Source organism: Leucopleurus acutus (assembly GCF_964270905.1).
Source record: "Leucopleurus acutus genome assembly, chromosome: 11".
In the NCBI taxonomy this organism is placed as follows: domain Eukaryota; kingdom Metazoa; phylum Chordata; class Mammalia; order Artiodactyla; family Delphinidae; genus Leucopleurus; species Leucopleurus acutus.
Window position 1 is genome coordinate 33013564 of NC_139152.1, and position 23129 is coordinate 33036692.

At 35.3% G+C, this 23129-nt stretch overlaps 1 protein-coding gene across 2 annotated transcripts in view; it reads left to right on the forward strand.

Annotated features, from left to right (window-relative positions):
• Nucleotides 1-23129, forward strand: part of CNTN1 (contactin 1) — a gene marked incomplete at its 5' end in the record, with an annotated part of 162667 nt that overhangs the window by 101275 nt on the left and 38263 nt on the right. For both annotated transcript variants that reach the window (XM_082849223.1, XM_082849224.1), the window contains 4 exons: nucleotides 214-317; nucleotides 7465-7651; nucleotides 17122-17234; nucleotides 18020-18176. In XM_082849223.1, the coding sequence (XP_082705349.1) occupies nucleotides 214-317; nucleotides 7465-7651; nucleotides 17122-17234; nucleotides 18020-18176 (561 nt within the window). The remainder of the gene's footprint in view (nucleotides 1-213; nucleotides 318-7464; nucleotides 7652-17121; nucleotides 17235-18019; nucleotides 18177-23129) is intronic.

Below are 23129 nucleotides of genomic sequence, written 5' to 3' on the forward strand. Positions count from 1 at the left end.
AAATACAAAAATATTAGTATGGTTCTTGCTCACAGATATCAGAGAAATCCTTATGGATTTCCATATTTTGTATAAGTGTGTGTATATATGTGTATGTATATGTATCTGTCTGTATTAACATTCATATATATGAATATGTGTGTGTGCATGTATTACTGATGACCACGAAATAAGCATCTTACGTAAGAATGTAATGTTCTCATCAAATTTCAGCTCCCAGTGAAGCCCCAACAGCAGTAGGCGTAAAAGTCTTATCATCTTCTGAGATATCTGTTCATTGGGAGCATGTTGTAGAAAAAATAGTGGAAAGCTATCAGGTGAGTTCAATTTTTACCAAACTAAATACACTTGCTCATAATTATCAGCATACCTTTTCAAATATGTTGCATCTCTCAACGTTCTGTGTCCTTCTGATTTATGTGACAACTAACACTATATTCTCTGTGTTTAATATGTTGGATATTTATTAACTAACTTATGAGTAAAGCAGGGGTTCCAAACTGACTTATCTGTAAGAGATGTAGAGTCTTGTGTGTAGGTAAACAATTGGCCAAAATAAAAACTAAGGTAATAACACTCGGGCTTAAGCACAATCTTTTGACAAACATTCTCATAAAATGCTGGTAAATCTCAAGTTTTTGGGAAATCATTTTGGTAATTTAATTTTTTTTACCCTATTTGACTCATTAGTTCCACTTCCAAAAAGCCCTCCAAAGGAAACACTTCTAAATATACTAAATATGTATCCCATTATGTTATCTATGAAGGCAGAAAATTGACAACATTCAAAATGTCTCAAAGGAAACTTCCTTCAAAATAAGTCTTAAAAGTGTAGTAGGATTTATCCAGAAGGATAGGGGAGGACTTGTCTTAGTCGATGGAAATAAGACCTGGGGAATTGAAGCTAGTTCTGCTGGGATCTTTAATATGAAATTTAGACTTGATTTTGTAGGAAAAGTGAAGTCGTCTCATATTTTTAAGCACAAAGAGTGAAAATTAAGAGGAACTGACATCGTCCTACCTTTGCAGATGAGAAAATGGATGCCAAAGAGATTCAACAACTGGCCTTAGTTAGCACTAATATACTCAAATAAAGTGCTGCAACCTGGCTTTCTCAAGACCCTGTTTCTGAGATAGAACCACAAAAGCAGCCCCAGGTTTTAAGTTTTAAACTCACAAGCTAACAGGAAGCTTTTTTTCTTGGTATCATAGGTTATGATTTGGGTAGATGTTAAAGTGTTTTCAGATCATCTTTGCAAGTGATCAGAGTGGATTCCACCAAGAGAGTGGAATTATAGGAGTGGACTGTGAAGTTCCAATATTCATAACTTATTAAACTTACATTTGCATCTGGTAGAAAAGAAATGGAAATGGAAAAGAGAGAGAAATTCACTAGACGTTAGAAAGCCCTGTAATAAATAAGTCTGCGGTATCTTGGGAGAACACATCAATATTTAGAGCTTTCAAGCCATATTTTGGACTTAGGGTTTCTTCTTTTTTTAATATTATTCATTTGTAAGCAACAAAAAAGAGAAAAAAATGATTATTTAATATATAACCCATGCATTAACTCAAAGTGCTAAAGATGTATTATTACTTTGCTAAAAACATGCCACAGAAATAGATATTTTCTTTGTCTGAGAATTATACGTTGACTATTTTATAACTTCTGACATGCAGAGTAAAATGGAAATACGAGATGTGAAACAATGCACTGGCACCAGTGAATTTAGACAATAATCAGAATATACACTCTTGGTGCGGAATAAGCTAAGTAGAGGATTCTCAATTAACTAGCAAAAAATAATCTTAACAGCTAAGATTTTCTCAAATGATCAAAAACCGTATGCCGTGGAGAAGTTTAGTTTCACAGATTTCTGACGTTTCACAACTCCATACTAGAAAATTATGAGCTCTGCTGCTGAACAGACGTGGGGTTATCTCTCAGCTGTGTCACTTAGAAACTTTGTGGAAAATTTATTCAAACTTTCTGGGCCCTAGTTTCCTCACGTTTTAAGCTGAGAGTAATCAATGCTTCATATCCTGTTGTGTGGAATAAATGAAATAACCTGTGTTTAACGCTTTTCCCTGTTTTATATCATTGGACATTTGAAGACAATGATGACGATGATGATGATGATGACAATGATGATAATGTTAATAATGATAAGAATGATAATATTTGTTGAGCCCTATGATGTCAAACATTAAATTAAGCTCATCGTATTGAATCCACACAATCCCAGGAGATAAACACTATTATTTTCTCCATTTTACAGGTGAAGAACTTGAAGTTAAAAACATTTATCTGAGTAATAATTGGTATAAACTGACTTGAACCTAGGTCTTGCCTCTCCAGAGGATGGTTAATTAAAAATGTTGGAAGGGCTTCCCTGGTGGCGCAGTGGTTGAGAGTCCTCCTGCCGATGTGGGGGACACAGGTTCGTGCCCCAGTCTGGGAGGATCCCACATGCCGCGGAGCGGCTGGGCCTGTGAGCCCTGGCCGCTGAGCCTGCGTGTCCGGAGCCTGTGCTCCGCAACGGGAGAGGCCACAACAATGAGAGGCCATGTACGGCAAAAAAAAAAAAAAAAATGTTGGAAATAAATCATAGAATTATTGTTTCCATTTATTCTTTCTTTAAAAAGCCTTTAAGTCTTTCATACAGAGCTTTAAATATCAAAGAGACAAGCATGAAAGCTTAAAAGAGAAAATCTGTAACATTTATTCTCCTGTAAGAAAATGCCCCTTTATGGGGGAAAAGCTTGACTCACTATAATGCGGTTATTGTTACTATTTTTAGACGTGAAGGAAGAAGCCGGTGGTTTAACAAGATAGACGATCAAGAAAACTAATATCCTACTGCACTTCCCATGAAAATGTACTATGGGTCTAAGTTATAAAGAAACAGAAAAAAAGCAGGACATTAATAAAATAAGATAAATTAAAAGTTGGAAAAGCCCCAGTCCTGTGTGATTGACCCCATCTCAAGGTTAATTTCCTGACATTTCAAGTGAGAACTGTTGGCAATTGGATTTAAAAAAATCCCTTGTGGTTTTAAAGTGTATCTTGTAGAAAGTTTAAGTTTTATTCTTTTCCCCCCCCTGGCCTAGTTAAAGAGCTCCCCACTTTTAATCTTAATTTCCTGCAGTGTAGGTGAACTAGAAGAATGCAAGAAGTATTTCTTATCAAAGGCTTATTAGAAATTTGGGCTCCTGCCCAGGAATCCACAAAAGACTTAGTTTACTCACCCAGCAGGTAAAGAATTCACTTAATGAAAACAAGTAAAATATTCTATCAGGAATAATAAATACAAAACCTCTTAGCAGCTGAATTGGACATTAATGCTGATGATTGATTTCACAACTATCTTAAAAGATTAACCATCCTGAGTAGTTTACACAGATGTCTTTAAAAGTTAAATTATTATGGTGAGCATAAGCTCATATTTAGGAAGTGCTGTATTTTCTTATTTTGGAGAAGGCATCTATCTTCATCTGGATCTCCCCAAAGCAAAGTCTGACACACAGGTATAGAAGAAGTTAGTGTTTTTGTTGTTATTGTTGTTTGTTTTAAATATGATCCCAGGGAGCAGATATGAGGAAAAAGCAGAATGAACAGGAGAGGGTTAGAAAAATGCTTTATCTTGTTGGCAACCACTGTGGGCACTGGTACTCCATCCCTTGTGATCTTTAAGGAGCTTCATAAATGTGGTTGAGAATTACCCCACATAGAATGAAAGGGGAAGTGTTCATCCACTGCTATTCCCCATTGGTTAAGAGTGGCCCCAGGGGCATCACCTCCCCTCCCTGCATTGATTGCAGGACAAGGTTCACACTGCAGCATCAAGGATGACCCAAGACAGGGAGTGAGAAGTTAGCAGCAATAGCAGAGGAAAACTGCTAACTGGTAGTACTTATGGGAAGCTGGTTGAAGCCTACATAGAATTGTTTGGTTCCTGCACCAATGGCTAGAATAAAAAAGAACTTTGAATAGGTTCCAAGAAGTGTGAGAATACAGATTTTGAGTGATATATATTATTACTATTCCTAACCCATAGAATGTACTAATACTTGAATTAGTCTGGGATCTGGATAATATAAAGTTATTATATAATATCTTTTTTAGATATTTTTCACTTAAATAACCGTATTTAGATTTTTTTTCCCTAAAAACTGTATTAAATCCATAACAAAAGAATATTCAGCTCTCAGAAGATATTTTTTTCAGAAAATTCAGAATTTGAAGAAGAAAGTTTGGAAATCTGATACAAAGGTTTACTGAAGTGGAAAATAATAAAATGGAGCAAGCCTAATTTTCAAAAGTACTAAATATCTTTAAATACTTCCACAATTGTAACATCCAAGTTTTATTCTAAGCCTCTTTGGAGAAAATGAGATTAAAGAGCTGTTTTTCCTACAAATTTCTTAAATTTTCCTCGGAAGGGATATAACTATTATCTTTGTACAAAAGTGGTGTTATTGTAGTTCATAAATGTATGGAAATTATAATTATTCTTTGTTATATGATTTAGCCCTTTTTCTGAGGCTTTTCTTTTCAGCTTCCCAATACTGTTACAAAGAGTAAATTTTCTTGGGACAAAATTATACACTTAGATCATCCTATCAAATATATTAGTAATTTTATGTGAACTTAAACATTTTGATTTCTTACTTTATTTATAAGATCTATGGAGGAAAAAAACATGTTTGCTTGGTTCACTACTATATTCTTAGCATCTAGCACATAGCTGGTACAAAGTAGATACCCAGAAAATATTTGTTCAATGAATGAATGAGTGCCATACATCAAATGCAGTCCTATGTACACAGCATTCGAAATAATGAATACCTGTCCTCAAGGAATTTATAACCTAGCAATAGTAGAGACCAGTAATGGGGTAATTCCATAATTGTTTAGTAAGCACTAAGATAAGTTAACACTAGACATGGGGTGTTGTGGAGATTTTAGGAACATGTAAATAAAGAGTTAAATTTATATAATGCCACAGTGTTAAATAGAAATAAACACACTATATGTTGCTCTAGCATGTGAAAATGAATTTATGGTCTGCTGTCCATAAAGCAGGACCTGCTTCATTTATTTATTTTTTTCCACTAGTTCATCCAGGCTGCCTTTTGGTCTCCCTAGTGATTAATCAAAAGGAGTGCATTTGTTCTGCTGCATGACTACAGGTTCAACCCTTCACTCCAAACAATTTTCTCACAGATTAATATTGGTTCTTCACCACAATGGGCAACTTACTGCAGGGATCAAACACAGTGGTCCAAATTATCTATTTGGAAATTATTTCTAAGTGCATGGCCAGTGCCTAGTTCAGATGAAAAAAAATAATAATGCTACATTTTACATATATCCACTATTTATTTTAGAATTCTTTGAAAACATTGCAAGTTAAATCTAAAGGTATGCTTTAAATTAAGGAGAGACAGATTATTCAACCAAAATAATTTTGTATCAGATGCTTTCATTAGTAGAGGTTTAAAATACTGTAAAAGTGTCTGTAAAAAATCTCATATTTTAAAATAAGAAAGTCAGAAATTATTTGATACACTCAATAACTCTCTCTGTTCTCTAGTTACCAGGGCATAACTAAGGCACTGCTTAAATTTATTGTGAATTTCAATGGAGACTGTGTAATATAGATCCCTGCCAAAATCAGATGAATAAAATAATTGGCCATTTAAGATATAGATGCAAAGAGTAAATTAAAGAAAATTTTGTTCTTTCCTTTTGTATTGCCAAAATGCCTCATGGAATTTTGGGTAAACTGTCAAAAAAGTTTGTCACTTTAAGTCCTCATTTTAATACTTAGTGTCTTTTAGAAATGGTCTAGTTAAAAATCTTCTCCTCTTTAAACGGGATAGAAAAATTGTTATAATGAATGAATAAAATTTTAAAATGTGCTCTCAGTCAACAAGTATCCACATAAAAATGTCTGAACCTCGGGGACGTCAGTTTTGATTGCTATAAAACAGGCTAAATACTACTATTATTGGTTTGTTGAGAAAATAATACACATGGATGATCCTACTTTAGTACCTGGCATTTCACTAGAATATAAATGTTCATTTTATTTCTCTTCAGTCAGGCAGTGGAAGAGGCCTTACATGTCACACAGTTCAAATTTCCACTAAAATATAGGCCGTCTTCCTCCTTCTCAGATGAATGTAGGCACTGCCTGGATGCTTCCAACACCAGGAAACTCATGCCTTCACAAGGAGGGTCCCATCCTCATAAAGTCTTTTCTCTGCCAACTGAGATCTGCCTTTGGAGCCGCTTGTAATATTCCACTTCCTCGGTTCTGAAGCCATCCTTCTGGTCAGAGGACAGAAAAGCCAAAGAGATTCCATCAAAACTATTAGGAAATATATTATTGGCATCAGAAAAAATGAGCCCTAGTATACAAAATAAAAATATCACAAAGGAAACCAATAAGCAAGTAGTAACTAGCCTTTGTTCTGAAATGTGCTCATTCTTCATATAAACCTCACTTTGTTACTAAGGGAATTTGAGCCATCCAGTTCCATTTTATAATTTTTTTTATGTGTTTATGTAAATAAACATTTCAGGATTATATAAATATTAGATATTATCTTCTAGTATGTTGGTTAATTGTGAAATTAAAATCTCATTGTTTTATAGACAGGACATCTAAAATATAAAATTGCAGTATACTTATAAACAATCCTCTCCTTTTTATTTATAACTGAGATGTAATTATAGATTTTTAACCAATAAAACAGCCTTATTGGAAGAATGAATATTATAATTCATAGCTTTTACTTAAACTTTAAGAGACAAGGAAAGCTGTCATTGATATGCTAGTTGGTAAAAGTAATCATTTCTAATCACAACATGAATGAAATTTTTTAAACCTTATTTTAAAGATAACTTCTACAACTAATCAAGTTATTAGGTATAATATTTCTTTGATATCTGGCCTCTATATAAGTTCAAAGGAAATAATTTTATATACATACTTCTGAAATAAGCTGGCAGAAAGTAATTAAGCTAGCATGTTTTAGGCCTCATGACTATTTTTGTTTATCAATGGCTCTTAACAAATTTGCAATCATGTAAACACAAATAAAGCTGGAAATAAATTATATAAATTATTGTGGCAAATACTTCTAAACAGAAACCAGTTTTATAGTTTGAGAGCAAATCTTATGCACATTTTTTTGGCTTTTTCTCTTTTTTCGTCTGTGTGTGACTATTTCAGGCAATGAGGTGAGCCTTTAATTTGCTTTTGACACTTCTAATCAGATATGCATTGTGTGCCTTGACATTTTCTAAGACTGATAGAAATGTAAGTAACATTAAGTAACATTTGAGAATATGATGCTCAGCCAACATCAAGTGTCAGAACAACTTGAAAAGAATTTTTTGCAACTGAAGTGTCTGAATCATGAAAAAATATTACCCAACTTGTATGTTTGCAGATTCGGTACTGGGCTGTCCATGATAAAGAAGCAGCTGCACACAGAGTGCAAGTCACTAGCCAAGAATACTCTGCCAGGCTGGAGAACCTTCTGCCTGACACCCAGTACTTTATGGAAGTCAGGGCCTGCAATAGCGCAGGGTGTGGACCTCCCAGTGATATGATTGAGACCTTCACCAAGAAAGCACGTGAGTCTCAATATTTGCATTTTATACTTGTCAAAAGCTCCCAATTGATTCAGTGATGATGCAGGTATATTTGAGAGAAAATTACTACCTAGCAGTCTGAGCACTTTTGGTTTTCAATTTTAACCTTTAAAATCACACAAGATTTAAAAAAACAAAAACAAACAAAAGCATTGATAGTTATTGTAGATGATGAAAAAATGTGGAGAATACCTTCACACATTTAATGTTCCATTACAGAACCTCCCTTTGTAAAGACTGCCCACAAAATTTTGTATCATTAGACAATTAATTTGTTATTGTTTTAAACTTGATTTTATAGGAATGCATCAACAACATGAGAAAATGAAAATTCTATAATTTTTCTATGCTTTGATTTAAAAACCTTCGTCACTGCACCATGCAAATACAAGTTAAATGTTGTAGCATTATGTTCACTCTCTTATTACTGTATGTTCTCATTGTTAATATAACAAGACCACCTGCCCTGCTCACATTTTTTGTCATACCCATCTCCCTGACTTCACCATGATAGCTCTTTTTTGAACCCAAGTTGAACAGATGGAGGAGGAGAACTTATATTCAGAACTCAGGGAAACTTCACAAGAATTTGAAGACATGATTACCATTAGAGTTTGAAAATTTATGAAATTCACTTGGGGGAAAAGAAAGTTCTAATGAAATAATAGAACATGGTGGTAAGATACAGGCTTTGGTGTCAGACAGGGGTTTCAAATCTGTCTCTATCACTTACTCAATGTGTGACAGTAGACATATTACATCAAATCTTTAAACCTCAGCTTTTTAATTTGTAAAAAGAGCATTCATTCCTTTGTCCTTTTTTCAATTTATTCATTCATCAAAAATATGCTACATGCCCAGAACAGGTCTAAGTGTTGACAATACAGAAAGGATGAAGCAAGACCCAGATCCTCTTCTCACAGGTTTAACAAACTAATGGAAAGAGAGGAAGAGAGAGAGAGGGAGAGAAATATGACAAATAAATAAGTATAACATCAGATGACAGAACAATAAAGTGAATAAACAGATAATATGGGAGGAGGAGACCAAGATGTCAGAGTAGAGGACCTGAGCTCACCGCCCCCCATGAACACATTAAAAATACATCTAGACATGGAGCAATTCTCACTGAAAACAAACTGAAGATTGGCAGAAATACTCTTCTACGACCAAGGCTGTAAAGTAATATCCACATGGAGTAAAGTAGGAGGAGAGAAGAAGTAATCAGATTGGGACTCATGACCCTACTACAGGACATAAAAGAGGAGGGGGATATCACAGAGTCAGAGATCTCCTGGGGAGTGAGGGCTTTGAGCCACATATCAGACACCCCAACCCTGGGGTCCAACACCAGGAAGATGAGTCCCCATAGCAGATTAAACCACCAATGGGACTTACAAGAGGGCTGTAGAAAACAAGACTCCACTCACGAAGAGTGTGCACACACAGTTGCTTACTCCTGGTAACAGGAAAGAGGAATCAGATTGAAAATCCTCTGATGGCTTTCCTTGGGCTTTCCCAGCATGTGTCCCAATCTGCGCCAGTTGTCTTCTTCAGAAAAGTTCCCAGATAGGACAAAGGCTACATTGCCAAAGAGAGTGTGCAGCTGTGGGGGAAGGAACTGGAAAAGAAACAGCACTGCAACTGAATGGGGCAAGGGCAGCCATTACTTGTGCTCACAGAGGCTCCGAATTGGGAGCTGTCTCAAGCTCTGACTGGCTTGCCAGGACTGTCTTATCACATGCTCTGGCCTGCACTGGGCACCCACTCTGGCCCCCTTGCTCTAGCACTGCTCCCCTCTGAGGCAATGATTCTGTTGCTGTGGGGAGGGAGAAGACACATTTAGAGAAAATGGAACCAGCTTAGACCTGAACCTCAGGGCTTCTGCTCCAGCACCTTGGGACTCAAAACTGCCCCCAGTAAGGTGATGATGGCCACTGAGCATAGGAGAAGCTCCAGTACACACCTGGCTCTGGATCTAGGCCTTCTGTCTCCAGCCCCACATTCCAGCAGAATGATAGTTACCAGCACACTGTAAGAGGAGATGTGACCCATGCTCGCTTCAGATCCAGTTCTCCCACCAAAGCCACTGGACGCACAGAGATTGATAGGGGCACTACAACACAAGAACACTCCTTCAAGAACTGAATAGTTAAATGTTTTACCTAATTTCAAAGAGACTGAGAAAGTTAAATATGAAGACAGAGAAATTAGTTTCAAACAAAAGAAAAAGAAAAGAACCTCTGTAAAAAAACAACTAATGAAGCAGAGATAAAGAGTTTAAAACATTAGTAATAAGAATGCTAACTGAACTTGGGAAAAGAATAGATGAAGACAGTGAAGATCTTAACTAGGAATTAGAAAATGTTAAAAAGAACAAGTCACAACTGAAGAATGCAATAACTGAAATGAAAAACACTAGATGGAATTAGCAGCTGACTACATGATACAGAAGAACACATAAGCAATCTGGACGATAGAATAATGGAAATAATCCAATCAGAACAGCAAAAGAAAAACATATTTTAAAAAATTGAGAACAGTTTAAGGGACCTCTGTGACAATATCAAGCATACTAACATTTTTTTAAATTTATTTATTTATTTTTGTCTGTGTTGGGTCTTTGTTTCTGTGAGAGGGCTTTCTCTAGTTGTGGCGAGCGGGGGCCACTCTTCGTCTCGGTGCATGGGCCTCTCACTGTTGCGGCCTCTATTGTTGCAGAGCACAAGCTTCAGACGTGCAGGCTCAGTAGTTGTGGCTCACAGGCCTAGTTGCTCCGCGGCATGTGGGATCTTCCCAGACCAGGGCTCAAACCATGTCCCCTGCATTGGCAGGCAGATTCTTAACCACTGAGCCACCAGGGAAGCCCCCATACTAACATTTTTACTATGCGGGTCCCAGAAGAAGAAGAGAGAAGGGGGTCAAAAGTGTATTTGATGAAATGATGGCTGAAAACTTCCCAAACCTGAAGAAGGAAACAGATATCCAGATACAGGAAGCACAGAGGATACCAAACAAGATGAACCCAAAGAAACCCAAGACGTATCATAAAGAAATGGCAAAAGTTAAAGATAAGGGGAGAATTCTAAAGGCAGCAAGAGAAAAACAAAGAATCACTTACAAGGGAACCCCCATAAGGCTATTAGCTGATATTTCTACAGAAGCTTTGTGGGCCAGAAGGGAGTGGCATAATATATTTAAAGTGCTGAAAGAGAAAAACCTACAAACTAGGGTACTCTACTCAGCAAGGTTATCATTCAGAATTGAAGGAGAGATAGGAGAAGCAAAAACTAAAAGAGTTTATCAATACAAAGCCAACCTTGCAAAAAATTTTAGAGGGTCTTCTCTAAGTGGAAAAGAAAAGGCTACAACAAGTAGTAAGAGTTGATACGAAAGAAAAACCCCTACTAGTAAGAGCAAATATATAGTAAAGGCTGTGGATCACCACTTAAATAAGCAACTATGAAGATTAAAAAACAAAAATTGTAAAATCAACTATAACCACAATAGACTTTTAAAGGATAAACATGAAGAAGCAAAATATGACATCAAAACAGAAAATGTGTGGAGGGGAGTTTAAAAAGTAGATCTTTTAGAATGTGTTTGAATTTAAATGATTATCAGTTTAAAACAAGTAGTTATAGTTGTAGGTCAACATATATGGACTCTATGGTAACTACAAGTCAAAACCCACAATTATAGATACACAAAAACTGGAGAGAAAGGAACACGAGCACACCAACAAAGAAAATCAAACCACAAGGGAAGAAACTAAAAGACAACTACAAAACAACCAGAAAACAAGTAACAGGATGGCAATACGTATATATCTATCAATAATCACTTCAAATGTCAATACACTAAATGCTCCAATTAAAAGACACAGAGTGGTTGATTAAATAGGGAAAAAGTCCCATCTATCTGTTACTTACAAGAGACTCACTTCAGAGCTAAAGACACACAGAGACTGAAAGTGAGGAGATGGAAAGAGATTCATGCAAATGGAAACTAAAAGAAAGCTGAGGTAGCAATACTCATAACAGATACAGTCTATAACAAAGATAGAGAAATGCATAATATAATGAAATGCTAAAGGAAGTGATACAAGAAAAGGGTATAACATTTGTTATCATGTATGCACCTAAACATATAAATCAAATATTAACAGACATAAAGGGAGAAATTGACACTAATACAATAACAGTAGGTAACTTTAACGTCCCACTTACATCAATGGGTAGATTATTCAGACAGATTATCAATAAAGAAACAGTGCCCTTCATCATCAAAAAAATCTACAAACAATAAATGCTGGAGAGGGTGTGGAGAAAAGGGAACCTTCTTGCACTGTTGGTGGGAATGTAAATTGATACAGCCACTATGGAGAAGAGTATGGAGGTTCCTTAAAAAACTAAAAATAGAGCTACCATATGACCCAGAAATCCCAGTTCTGGGCATATACCCTGAGAAAACCATAATTCAAAAAGACACATGCACCCCAGTGTTCATTGCAGCACTATTTACAATAGCCAGAACATGGAAGCAACATAAGTGTCCATCAACAGATGAATGGATAAAGAAGATGTGGCACATATATACAATGGAATATTACTCAGCCATGAAAAGAAACGGAATTGAGTTATTTGTAGTGAGGTGGATGGACCTAGAGCCTGTCATACAGAGTGAAGTAAGTCAGAAAGAGAAAAACAGGGCTTCCCTGGTGGCGCAGTTGTTGAGAGTCCGCCTGCCGATGCAAGGGACACAGGTTCGTGACCCGGTCTGGGAAGATCCCACATGCCACGGAGCGGCTGGGCCCGTGAGCCATGGCTGCTGAGCCTGCATGTCCGGAGCCTGTGCTCCGCAGCGGGAGAGACCACAGAAGTGAGAGGCCCGCATACCGCAAAAAAAAAAAAAAGAAAGAGATAAACAAATACCGTATGCTAACACATATATATGGAATCTAAAAAACAAAACAAAAAAATGATTCTGAGGAACCTAGGGGAAGGACAGGAATAAGGACTCAGACATAGAGAATGGACTTGAGGACACAGGGAGGGGCAAGCATAAGCTGGGACGAAGTGCGAGAGTGGCATTGACATATATACACTACCAAATGTAAAATAGATAGCTAATGGGAAGCAGCTGCATAGCACAGGGAGATCAGCTTGGTGCTTTGTGACCACCTAGAGGGGTGGAGAAGGGAGGGTGGGAGGGAGACACAAGAGGGAGTGGATATGGGGATATATGTGTATATATATAGCTAATTCACTTTGTTATACAGCAGAAACTAATACAACATTGTAAAGCAATTATACTCCAATAACAATGTTAAAAAAAAGATTAAAAAAAAAAAGAAACAGTGGCCTTAAATGACACATTAGACCAGTTGCACTTAATAGATATCTATAGAGCATTCCACCCAAAAACAGCAGAGTACACATTTCTTTCAAGTTCAAATGGCATGCTTCCCAGGATAGATCACATGCTAGGCCAAAAAACAAATCTTAAAAAACTTAAGAGGATAAAAATTATATCAATCATCTTTTATAGTGAAAATGGTATGAAACTAGAAATCAATTACAGGAAGAAAAATGGGATAAACCTAAGGAACTAAAAAGCATACTACTAAAAAACCAATGGGTCAATGAAGGAAATCAAAGAGAAAATCAGAAAATACCTAGAGACAAATGAAAATAAAAACACAGCTTTTCAAAATCTATGGGACACAGCAAAAGTAGTTCTAAGAGGGAAGTTTGTAGCCATACAGGCCTACTTGAAGAAAGAAGAAATATCTGAATAAACAACTTAAACTACCATCTAAAGGAATTAGAAAAGGAAGAGGAAACAGAGCCTAAAATCAACAGAAAGAAGGAAATAATAAAGATAAGAGAGGAAATAAATAAAATTCAGACCAAAACAAATCAATAGAGAAGATTTAATGCAATTCGTATCAAAATACCCATGACATTTTCACACAACTAGAAGAAATAATTCTAAAATTTTATGGAACCACAAATACACTGAGTGACCAAAATAATTTTGAGAATGAAGAACCAGAGCTGGAGGTTGCTGACTTCAGACTATACTACAAAGCTACAGTAATCAAAACAGTATGGTAGTGGCACAATACAGACACATAGGTCAATAGAACAGAATAGAGAGCCCAGAAGTAAACTCATGTTCTTATAGTCAATTAATATATGATAAAGGAAACAAAAGTATACAAAGAGGAGGAGCTTCCCTGGTGGCGCAGTGGTTGAGAGTCCGCCTGCCGATGCAGGGGACACAGGTTCGTGCCCCAGTCTGGGAAGATCCCACATGCCACAGCATGGCTTGTCCCGTGAGCCATGGCTGCTGAGCCTGCGCGTCCGGAGCCTGTGCTCCGCAACCGGAGAGGCAACAACAGTGAGAGGTCCATGTACCACACACACAAAAAAAGAGTATACAAAGGGGAAAAGACAGTCTCTTCAATAAGTGGTACTGGGAAAACTGGATAGCTACATGCAAAAGAATGAAATTAGAAGATTTTCTTAATACCATATGCAAAAATAAGCTCAAAATGGATTAAAGAGCTAAATGTAAGACCAGAACCATAAAATTCCTATAAGAAAAGATAGGCTGAATACTATTTGACATTTTTTGGGGTCTGTTTCCTTAGGCAAAGGAAACAAAAGCAAAAATAAACAAATGGAACCAAATTAAACCTAAAAGTTTTTGCTCAGCAAAGGAAATCATTGAAAAAATGAAAAGGTAACCTACTGAGTGGGAGAAAATATGTGCATATTATATGACAGATAAGCAATTAATATCAAAAATATGTAAACAGTTCATTTAACTCAATATCAAAACAACAAACAACCCATTAAAAAAATGGGCAGAAGATCTGAATAGGCATTTTTACAAAAAGACATACAGATGGCCAATAGGCACATGAAAAGATGCTCAACATCACTAATCACTGACCAAGTCAAATCAAAACCACAATGAGTTATCACCTCACAGTTGTCAGAATGGCTGTCATCAAAAATACTGCAAATATCAAATGTTGGCAAGGATGTGAAGAAAAGGGAACCCTAGTATATCATTGGTTGGAATGTAAATTGATGCAGCCACTATGGTAAGTGATATGAAGGTCCTCAAAAAACTTAAATCCAGCAATTCCATTCCTAGATATATATCTGAAGAAAATAAAAACACTAATTTGAAAAGATGCATGCACTCCAGCCTTCATAGCATTATTTATAACAGCCAAGATATGGAAGCAACCTAAATGTCCGTCAATAGATGAAGGGACAAAGTAGTTGTGGTATATATATATATACAATGGAGTATTAATCAGCCATTAAGGAAGGAATGAAATTTTGCCATTTGCAACAATGTGGATGGACCTGGAGGGTATTGTGCTTAGTGAAGTAAGTCAGACAAAGTCAAATACTTAATGTTACCACTTATATGTGGAATAAAATATAAAACAGATGAATGAACATAACAATATAGAAGCAGACTCACAGATACAAAGAACAAACCAGTGGTTGCCAGTGCAGAGAGGGAAAGGGGGTGGAGTAAAATAGGGGTAGGATTAAGAGGTACAGACTGCTATATATAAAATAAATAAACTACAAGGCTATATTGTACAGCATAGGGAATATAGCCAATATTTTGTAACTTCTAAAGTGGTAGAATCAATAAAAATATTGAATCACTGTTGTACACCTGAAAGTAATATAATATAGTAAATCAACTACACTTCAATTAGAATTAAGTAATAAATAAAATACAATAAATAAACAGATAATACAATTTAAAACTGCCTGGGTGGGAGCCAAATTCGAATCTGATGGTTGGGAATATCCTCTTAGAGAAGATGCCATTTGACCTAGGATATGAGTAATAAGAAGGAAGTCTTTGCAGAAGAGATTCTGTCAGGCAGATAAAATAACTAGCACAAAGCCTTTATATGAAAAGAGTGCGGTATGCTTTACTTGTAGAAAGGCCAATAGTTCCAGAGCATAGGCTCTGAGTTGAGGAGGAAGAAGTGTGCTGGAGTCGTAATAAGAAGGGTCTTATAGATCATAGTAAGGAGTTTAAATTCTTTCTAAGTATGATAAGAAATCATTGGAAGATAGTAAGGCAGAGAGTGATATCTAATTTATGGTTTTTTTAAATTGTTCTGGGTAGACAATGGATATTGGTGGAATAAAAGTGAAAGAAGAATAGCAAATTAGGAGACTTTTTTAGTATTTGAGGCAGAATAGCAAATTAGGAGACCTTTTTTAGTATTTGAGGAAGAAACGTTGGTAGCCAGCATTAGGTGATAATGGAGATAGAAAGAAGTGGAAAATTTTCGGCAGGCAGAGTTGAAAATTTGCAGCTAATTTGGATGTTGGCAATAAATGGAATGGAAGACTGAATCGATTTTGGCTTGAGAAATTGGGGGTTTGGTTGTACCATTTAGTAAATATGGTAAAGTCTCACAGAAAGACAGATTTGGGGGTACATAGTAAATGTTCTGTCTTGATTATATTGCATTTGAGAAACCTTTTAGACATTTAGGAGGAGATAGGAAGTTGCACATATATGTCTAGAGGTCGAGAGAGAGATGAGCTTGAGATAAAATTGTGTGTACTCAAAACCATGGGCCCAGGTGAGAGGTTTAGAGAAGATTCATATATAGAGGAGAGAAGTGTGCTCAGAATCAAGTCCTAAGTCATTCCACCATTTGGAAACTGGGCAGAGGACATGGAGCTAGCAAAGGATGATTAATGAGAAGGAAGAACCTGAGAGATAGGAGGAAAGATTATAAGAGATTATGAAATTTAAGAAAAGATATTCAAGAAAGAATTGGAAGGTCAACTCTGTGAAATACTGCAAAGATGCTAAGTTTTAAAAGAATAAAAAAGTGACATTAGATTTGGCCAAGTGGAGATGATTGATGACCTTGAAAACAGAAGTTTCAAAAGACTGATGGAGGGGCTTCCCTGGTGGCGCAGTGGTTGAGAGTCAGCCTGCCGATGCAGGGGACGTGGGTTCGTGTCCCGGTCCGGGAGGATCCCACATGCCGCGGAGCGGCTGGGCCCGTGAGCCATGGCCGCTGAGCCTGCGCGTCCGGAGACTGTGCTCCTCAATGGGAGAGGCCACAACAGTGAGAGGCCCACGTATCGCAAAAAAAAAAAAAAGAAAAAGAAAAAGACTGGTGGAGAGAGACATCCAAATGAAGGTTGATGAGAAGAGAATAAGAGATCATTTTATTACCTACCTCCCAGGGTCCCAGTGCATTAAATGAACCCATGGATATAAAGTGCATACCATAGTGCCAGGCAAACAGTACAAACATCAGAATTAGCCATTGTTGTTGTCACGTCATTATCAGTATTATAATTCCCAATGTGATACAGCTTGCAGAATTGAAATTGGATATGGTGACTATCAGTTGCATGTTATTACTTTCACAGCTCCAAGCCAGCCTCCAAGGATCATCAGTTCCGTAAGGTCTGGTTCACGCTACATAATCACCTGGGATCATGTGGTTGCACTGTCCAATGAATCCACAGTGACAGGATATAAGGTATATAAAAGATTACTAGATTATTTCCCACACAAGCTTCATTCTTACAAAGGGTGACTGATGTTTGGTGGGTTTTTTTTTGCCAAAACCCATCCAGCTCTCTTTTATTCTAGCTGTGAAGCAGAATCAGATGACATGATAAATTTTGAAATGAGAAAAGATCTTCAGTGAATTCTAGAAAAATACTATGTCAAATGAGCAAGATAGAATAACTGCTTTAAAGAATAGAGTTGTTAGAATAATTGGTGTTTAAAAAAGAGAGAAAGAAAGAATCCATTTTTGTTTGACAATGATTAAGATAGTGTCTCCAAGCACACAGTGAATTCTTTGATGTATGAGGTACCCTCTGTAAATGAACAAAAATGGAAAAAAAGGTTATTTCTATATATTCTCTATATCACACTATCACATTTTTCAGTCAACACTAACTTTTAGAAACAGTGTGAAAAAATTTTAATTACTAGGCAATTTTTAGACTAATTTAATATATTGAAAGAGCCCTCATTTTTTTACCTTTTTCATAAAAAGACACATTCTATTTTGGTAATTTCAAAAAATAAAATTTAGATGCTTAAAATGCATCCTCTTGGATCACCCTAAAAATAGATGAAATCAATTTCTGTGAATTAAAAATAACATGAATTTTCCAGCTAGTATTACACACAGTTCCCTAAGATTTTTTTTTAATTAATAAAAGTATAAGCGTTTTTATTCTGGTTTTAATGTTAAGGAATTGACTCCTTATTGCCAATTTATTAAATATAAATATTTTGAAACTTTTAAAGGTACTCTATAGACCTGATGGCCAGCATGATGGCAAGCTGTATTCAACTCATAAACACTCCATAGAAGTCCCAATCCCCAGGGATGGAGAATATGTTGTAGAGGTTCGTGCACACAGTGATGGAGGAGATGGAATGGTGTCTCAAGTCAAAATTTCAGGTAAGCCAATCATTTAAGGCATGTTTTAATTAAGTACTCGTAAGTTCTAGGCCCATATGACTTCTCAAGGGTAAATGTGGGACTGATATTCACACTAATATCAGTATCGTTTGTAAGTAGATTTGAAATGGTAAGGATGCCCTGAAACTTGAAACTTCTCCCTTTATGAGTCACAAAGTACATTTGCAACCTATCAGATACCTATTGGTTATTATCTGGACAGCAAAGCACAATTAAAATACCATAATGCATTAAAATGGTACATAATACTAGATCATTAGATAATAATATCCAAAATTCTCTTATATCAAAAGGAAATTCACTGGACAACTATCAGTGTTCTTCTCACCCCCTTTTCTTTATCTTACACATATTAATATAAGAAGATAGAAAGACAGTAGATGATAGTTCCTTCCTTTACCAGTATGTCTATTTGTCTCAGTATAACTATTCCTTTTCTGCAGACTGTAATTATTTCTCACAGCATTGGTTAATTTGAAATAAATATTTAAGGCAGTTATTTCTTCCTGTAGAACTCTACTAATTTTAAAAATTTTGATATTTTCACTCACGCTGTATGCATGGTATAGTTTAATTATACTGAATTAAAATTGAGGTCATTTTGAGAATTTTATGAGACTATGAAGTGCTAGAATATGCTAAAGCAAAGATGGCAATAATTGATTTAGAAGAAAATTTGGTGATTTATAGCTAAATAGATGAATATGTTACATATGAACCTAAAATAAAAACCCTTTGAAACAATTCCAGTGTTTTTTGTCCAATCATGGTTATGCAAAGAAACGGTTGAATTAACATTAGGAAATGTCAGATGTTAGGTGAATAGTACTATTCTAGACTTTTTAAAAATATGTTTGGATTTATTTGCAAATTATTTAAATTATTTGCAGTGAGAAAGCATGTAAATACAAATGGAAATTTTAGGTTTTCTTATAAATTCAAATTATTTACATTGAAAACACTTTTAGTTTAGACAGTATTATTATGTATTTTTAGAAAATTGCGAAAATATGAAAGGAAAAGAAAATAGTCATATTCCAGACACTAACTGCTTAACTAATGTTCAGTGGAATTTACTTTTAGTTACCCTATATACATATATAGTTTCATGTGATTTAATATATCGTGTCATATCCAAATTTTATCAATTATGTTTTATGAACATCCCCCATGTCATTGAAAACTTTATGCATTTTATTTAAAATTATACATAATATTCTCTCAAACAAATGTACAAAAGTTATCTACCCATTTCAGTTTTTCCTATCATAAATAACACTATTTTGAGTGCATTTTTATAAATATTTCTGCAGGTTAAATTTAAATAATCTTTCTGCAGGTTAAATTTAAACAATAAGTTAAAGAGTTTTACTTCTATATTTCAAAATTTATTTTAAAATATTTATCAACTTATATTCCTATTATCATTGTGTATGAGTACTAATGTTGCCCCATTCCAACATTAGTCTCTTTCTTTTAAGTCATCACTATTTTAATAGGAGAAAATGGCATCTTTTTATCTTTGAAACTTTTTCTAAATTTTGAACTTTGATAACACACAGCTTCCATAGTTTCACACTTAGCAGGGCTGTTTCACAAAAGGAAATGAGAGGCAAATGTGGACATTATTTTGAGGGTGGTAAAATGCAAACGAACTAAGTAAAGTACTTTTGAACACTGACCTTCCCTGTCTAAAAGCCAGCAGTGGCACACTGTTGCTCTCTTCATTTTTACCCTTGATTCATTCCTAATGCAAAGCAGAACGTAGTTTCTGGAATTTAGACTATAGAAGTTCTTAGCAGGGACAGATGCTGTAGCAGTGACAGTAGCATTAGTACAGTTATAACTAGTGGTGTGATGGTAAATGTTAAACAATTGACTCTCCTGGGTAGAAGGAAGCCCTGGTTTATAGTATTTGCCAATTTTTGTGATGCAAATATTTCATCATGTCCGATTTCAAGCTTCCCACATGTTGTCACTAAATGTGAAGTTGGAAAGAGGTGGTTAGGAGCACACTGTGATAGGATTGTCACCATACAGACGCAACAGGCATAACCTCAAGAGCACTGAAGACAATTAAAATGTAGTAAATAATTACGAAGTGAAGAGACTGAATATTTACTACCTTTGTTTTAAACTTTTTCATTTAACTAATAAGTTTACATAATTTCAATTTTAATAAGTGTTTTCAACAATTAACTCTTAAACTTCCTTAAAATGTAATGGTTGCCTTTTGGAAGGTAGTATGGACCAGCTGCAGCACACCAAGTTTATAGTCTGATTGCCCAGTGTAAACAGCCCATGTGCAGAAGACACAGAGTATGATTTTTTAGAAACCTCAAACATAGTTTCCTCTTTTTTTGCTAAATAATGGAAAATATTCTTATTAATGCAGAATTTCTATTATTTATCTCAATCTGACCATAACTGTACAAAAAAAAAAAACCTGTAGAATTAACATTAGGAAATGTCAGATGTTTGGTGAATAGCACCATTCTAGAATTTTCTCATTTAAGTTTGGATTTATTTTCAAATTGTTTAAATTATTTGTAGTGAGAAAAGCATTTAAATACAAATGAAAATTTTAAGCTTTCTCATAAGTTTAAAAGATTCCCAGTACTTTCCTTTGTTTCAGTTTTCATGCCTAAAATATGTAGCCATGAATATAATACACTGCTACATTTTCATATTTATAACATTATGCTGTCCATTCATTGATTCATTCATTCAACAAATATACATTAAATGCCTAAAATATGTGAGGCATAGTTTACATACTTAAAATGTACTACCATTTGTACATTTCCACATGCCTTTGAGTCCACATCACAATCATTCCTCACTGGCTCTATGACAATTCTAAAAATTTTTTAGGCTTCCAGTTTTGACTTCCTATAGTCCATTCCCTATGCAGCAGCCAGACTGATCCTTTCAAACATGTCAAATCATATAACTTTCCTCTTAGAAAGATATCCTATAAAATGAAATCTAAATTCCTCACCACCTACCTTTATAATCTGGCCCTGCCAAACTCTCTACCCTCAGTTAATTGATTTCACCCTTGGTCCATTGACCTCTTTTTGCTTCTTGAACATACCAACATTGTTCGTATTACCTTTAACCACCTGTACTTTTTCTTGCTGCTGCCTGGGATTCTCTGGATCTTGGCACAGCAGGTCATTCTTGTCATTTTTGTTTCTGCTCAGATGTGCCCTTCTCAATGAAGAATTATTATACAGCCATCAATGTAAGATAGCCCTCTACTCCAATGTTTTGTCATATCATGTCACTTTTAAAATTTATTCATAACATTTATAGATATTTAGAATTATCTTATTAATTTATACTGTTTATTGTCTATCTTTATCTTTACTTGAATGTAAGCTCTGAGGAGGCAAGTTCTTGCCTGCCTTGTTCAACCCTTGAATCCCCAGCACTCAGAGGACATATCTGGCACATAACAGGGTTTTAACAAATAATTCTTCAATAAATTCATGATTTCTGTATAGAGTAAGAATAATTTGGCAACTTAAACTATAATTTAGATGTCTAGAATGTTGATAATGCTTTCCCATTGGGTACGTGATTTACATTATGACATACTCATCCACAAGTTTGATTCTTACAAAGATTAAGACTTAGAGATATTCTAGAAAATTTATTAGACATGGTAATCTGTAACTCCACTTATCTCTGACCTGAACACTGTCAGCTGCTGTCTTAATAAATTGTTCCCTATCAGATGTTTATAGCTCACAGTGAGGCAAACATAATACTGTAAATGTTTCGTCACAAACATACTATGTCTAATACATTCTATATTGTCTTTTAAGAATCTTTTGTTTTTATAGATCATTGTGAGTTAAATTAAGAATCTGGTGAAGATAGCTACAATATTCTAAATATAAATTTTAATAAATTAATTTAGTTTATGACATATTCACTTACAAATGTTAGAACATAGATTAACAAGGATCTTTGGTCATAAATAAATGTCCACAGAGAAGCGTGCATTTCATTACTGATGTGTGAATGTGCATACTTTGAGCTTTTATTTTCCTTTTAGTTTTAAACACACTATAGCTATCTTAGTCAAATGAAGACTTTCAAGGACATTTTAGAGTCTGGACTTCTTCCTGAGGGCAAAAAGTAGTCATTTGAAATCTTTAAGGTGGGAGTAATATGATAAGATATTTGCACTTGAAAAATCACTTTCGTGATTATGGAAAATATATATAGTAGGGGAGTAAGATATAAGGAGATGAATTACAAGGTTATTGGCATAGAAGGATTAAGATGATGATGGTCTGGACTGGAAAGAGGGTAGTGGTAAAGTCTAGGGTAGGTTCTAAAAGAACAAGGCATCTTTTCCACTTGATTTAAAGGTACTATATATTTATTTTGTTGACTTCATGTCTTTGAATAAATCTGTAATTTATCCTGATGTCACCATAGATGATGTAATCTAAACATTTAACCTACTATTTCTGGTAACTCCAAGCTATTAAGTTAAACTATATATATAAAACCAAAGCCACTGACTTCAATACTGATGAAAAACACATTTTTTTTTCACTTTGTCCTTTCTTCCCAGTAGCAGAAGACAAAGCGCTAGTAAACCAGTCTTTAGGTGGAACCTTTAGATGTTTGATTCCATTACTCACATGCTCCTTTCTCCATTACCCATGTAAGTAGTGTAGTATAAAAGGAACAAGAGGATAGTCGGAATGTTTAGATTTAATTCATGCTTTATGAAATTAAAATTCATAAAGAATTAATGTCAGCAATTTTGCAAAATATCCTTGGTAAGCATTTTCAAAAACCAAAAATAGTTTGAGCATCTAATTTTGTACAATAGCCTGTATATAGAAGGAGAGGGTAATATGCATGGTGGTCTTAGGTTTACTTTATCCTGCCTTCTTTAATGACAGG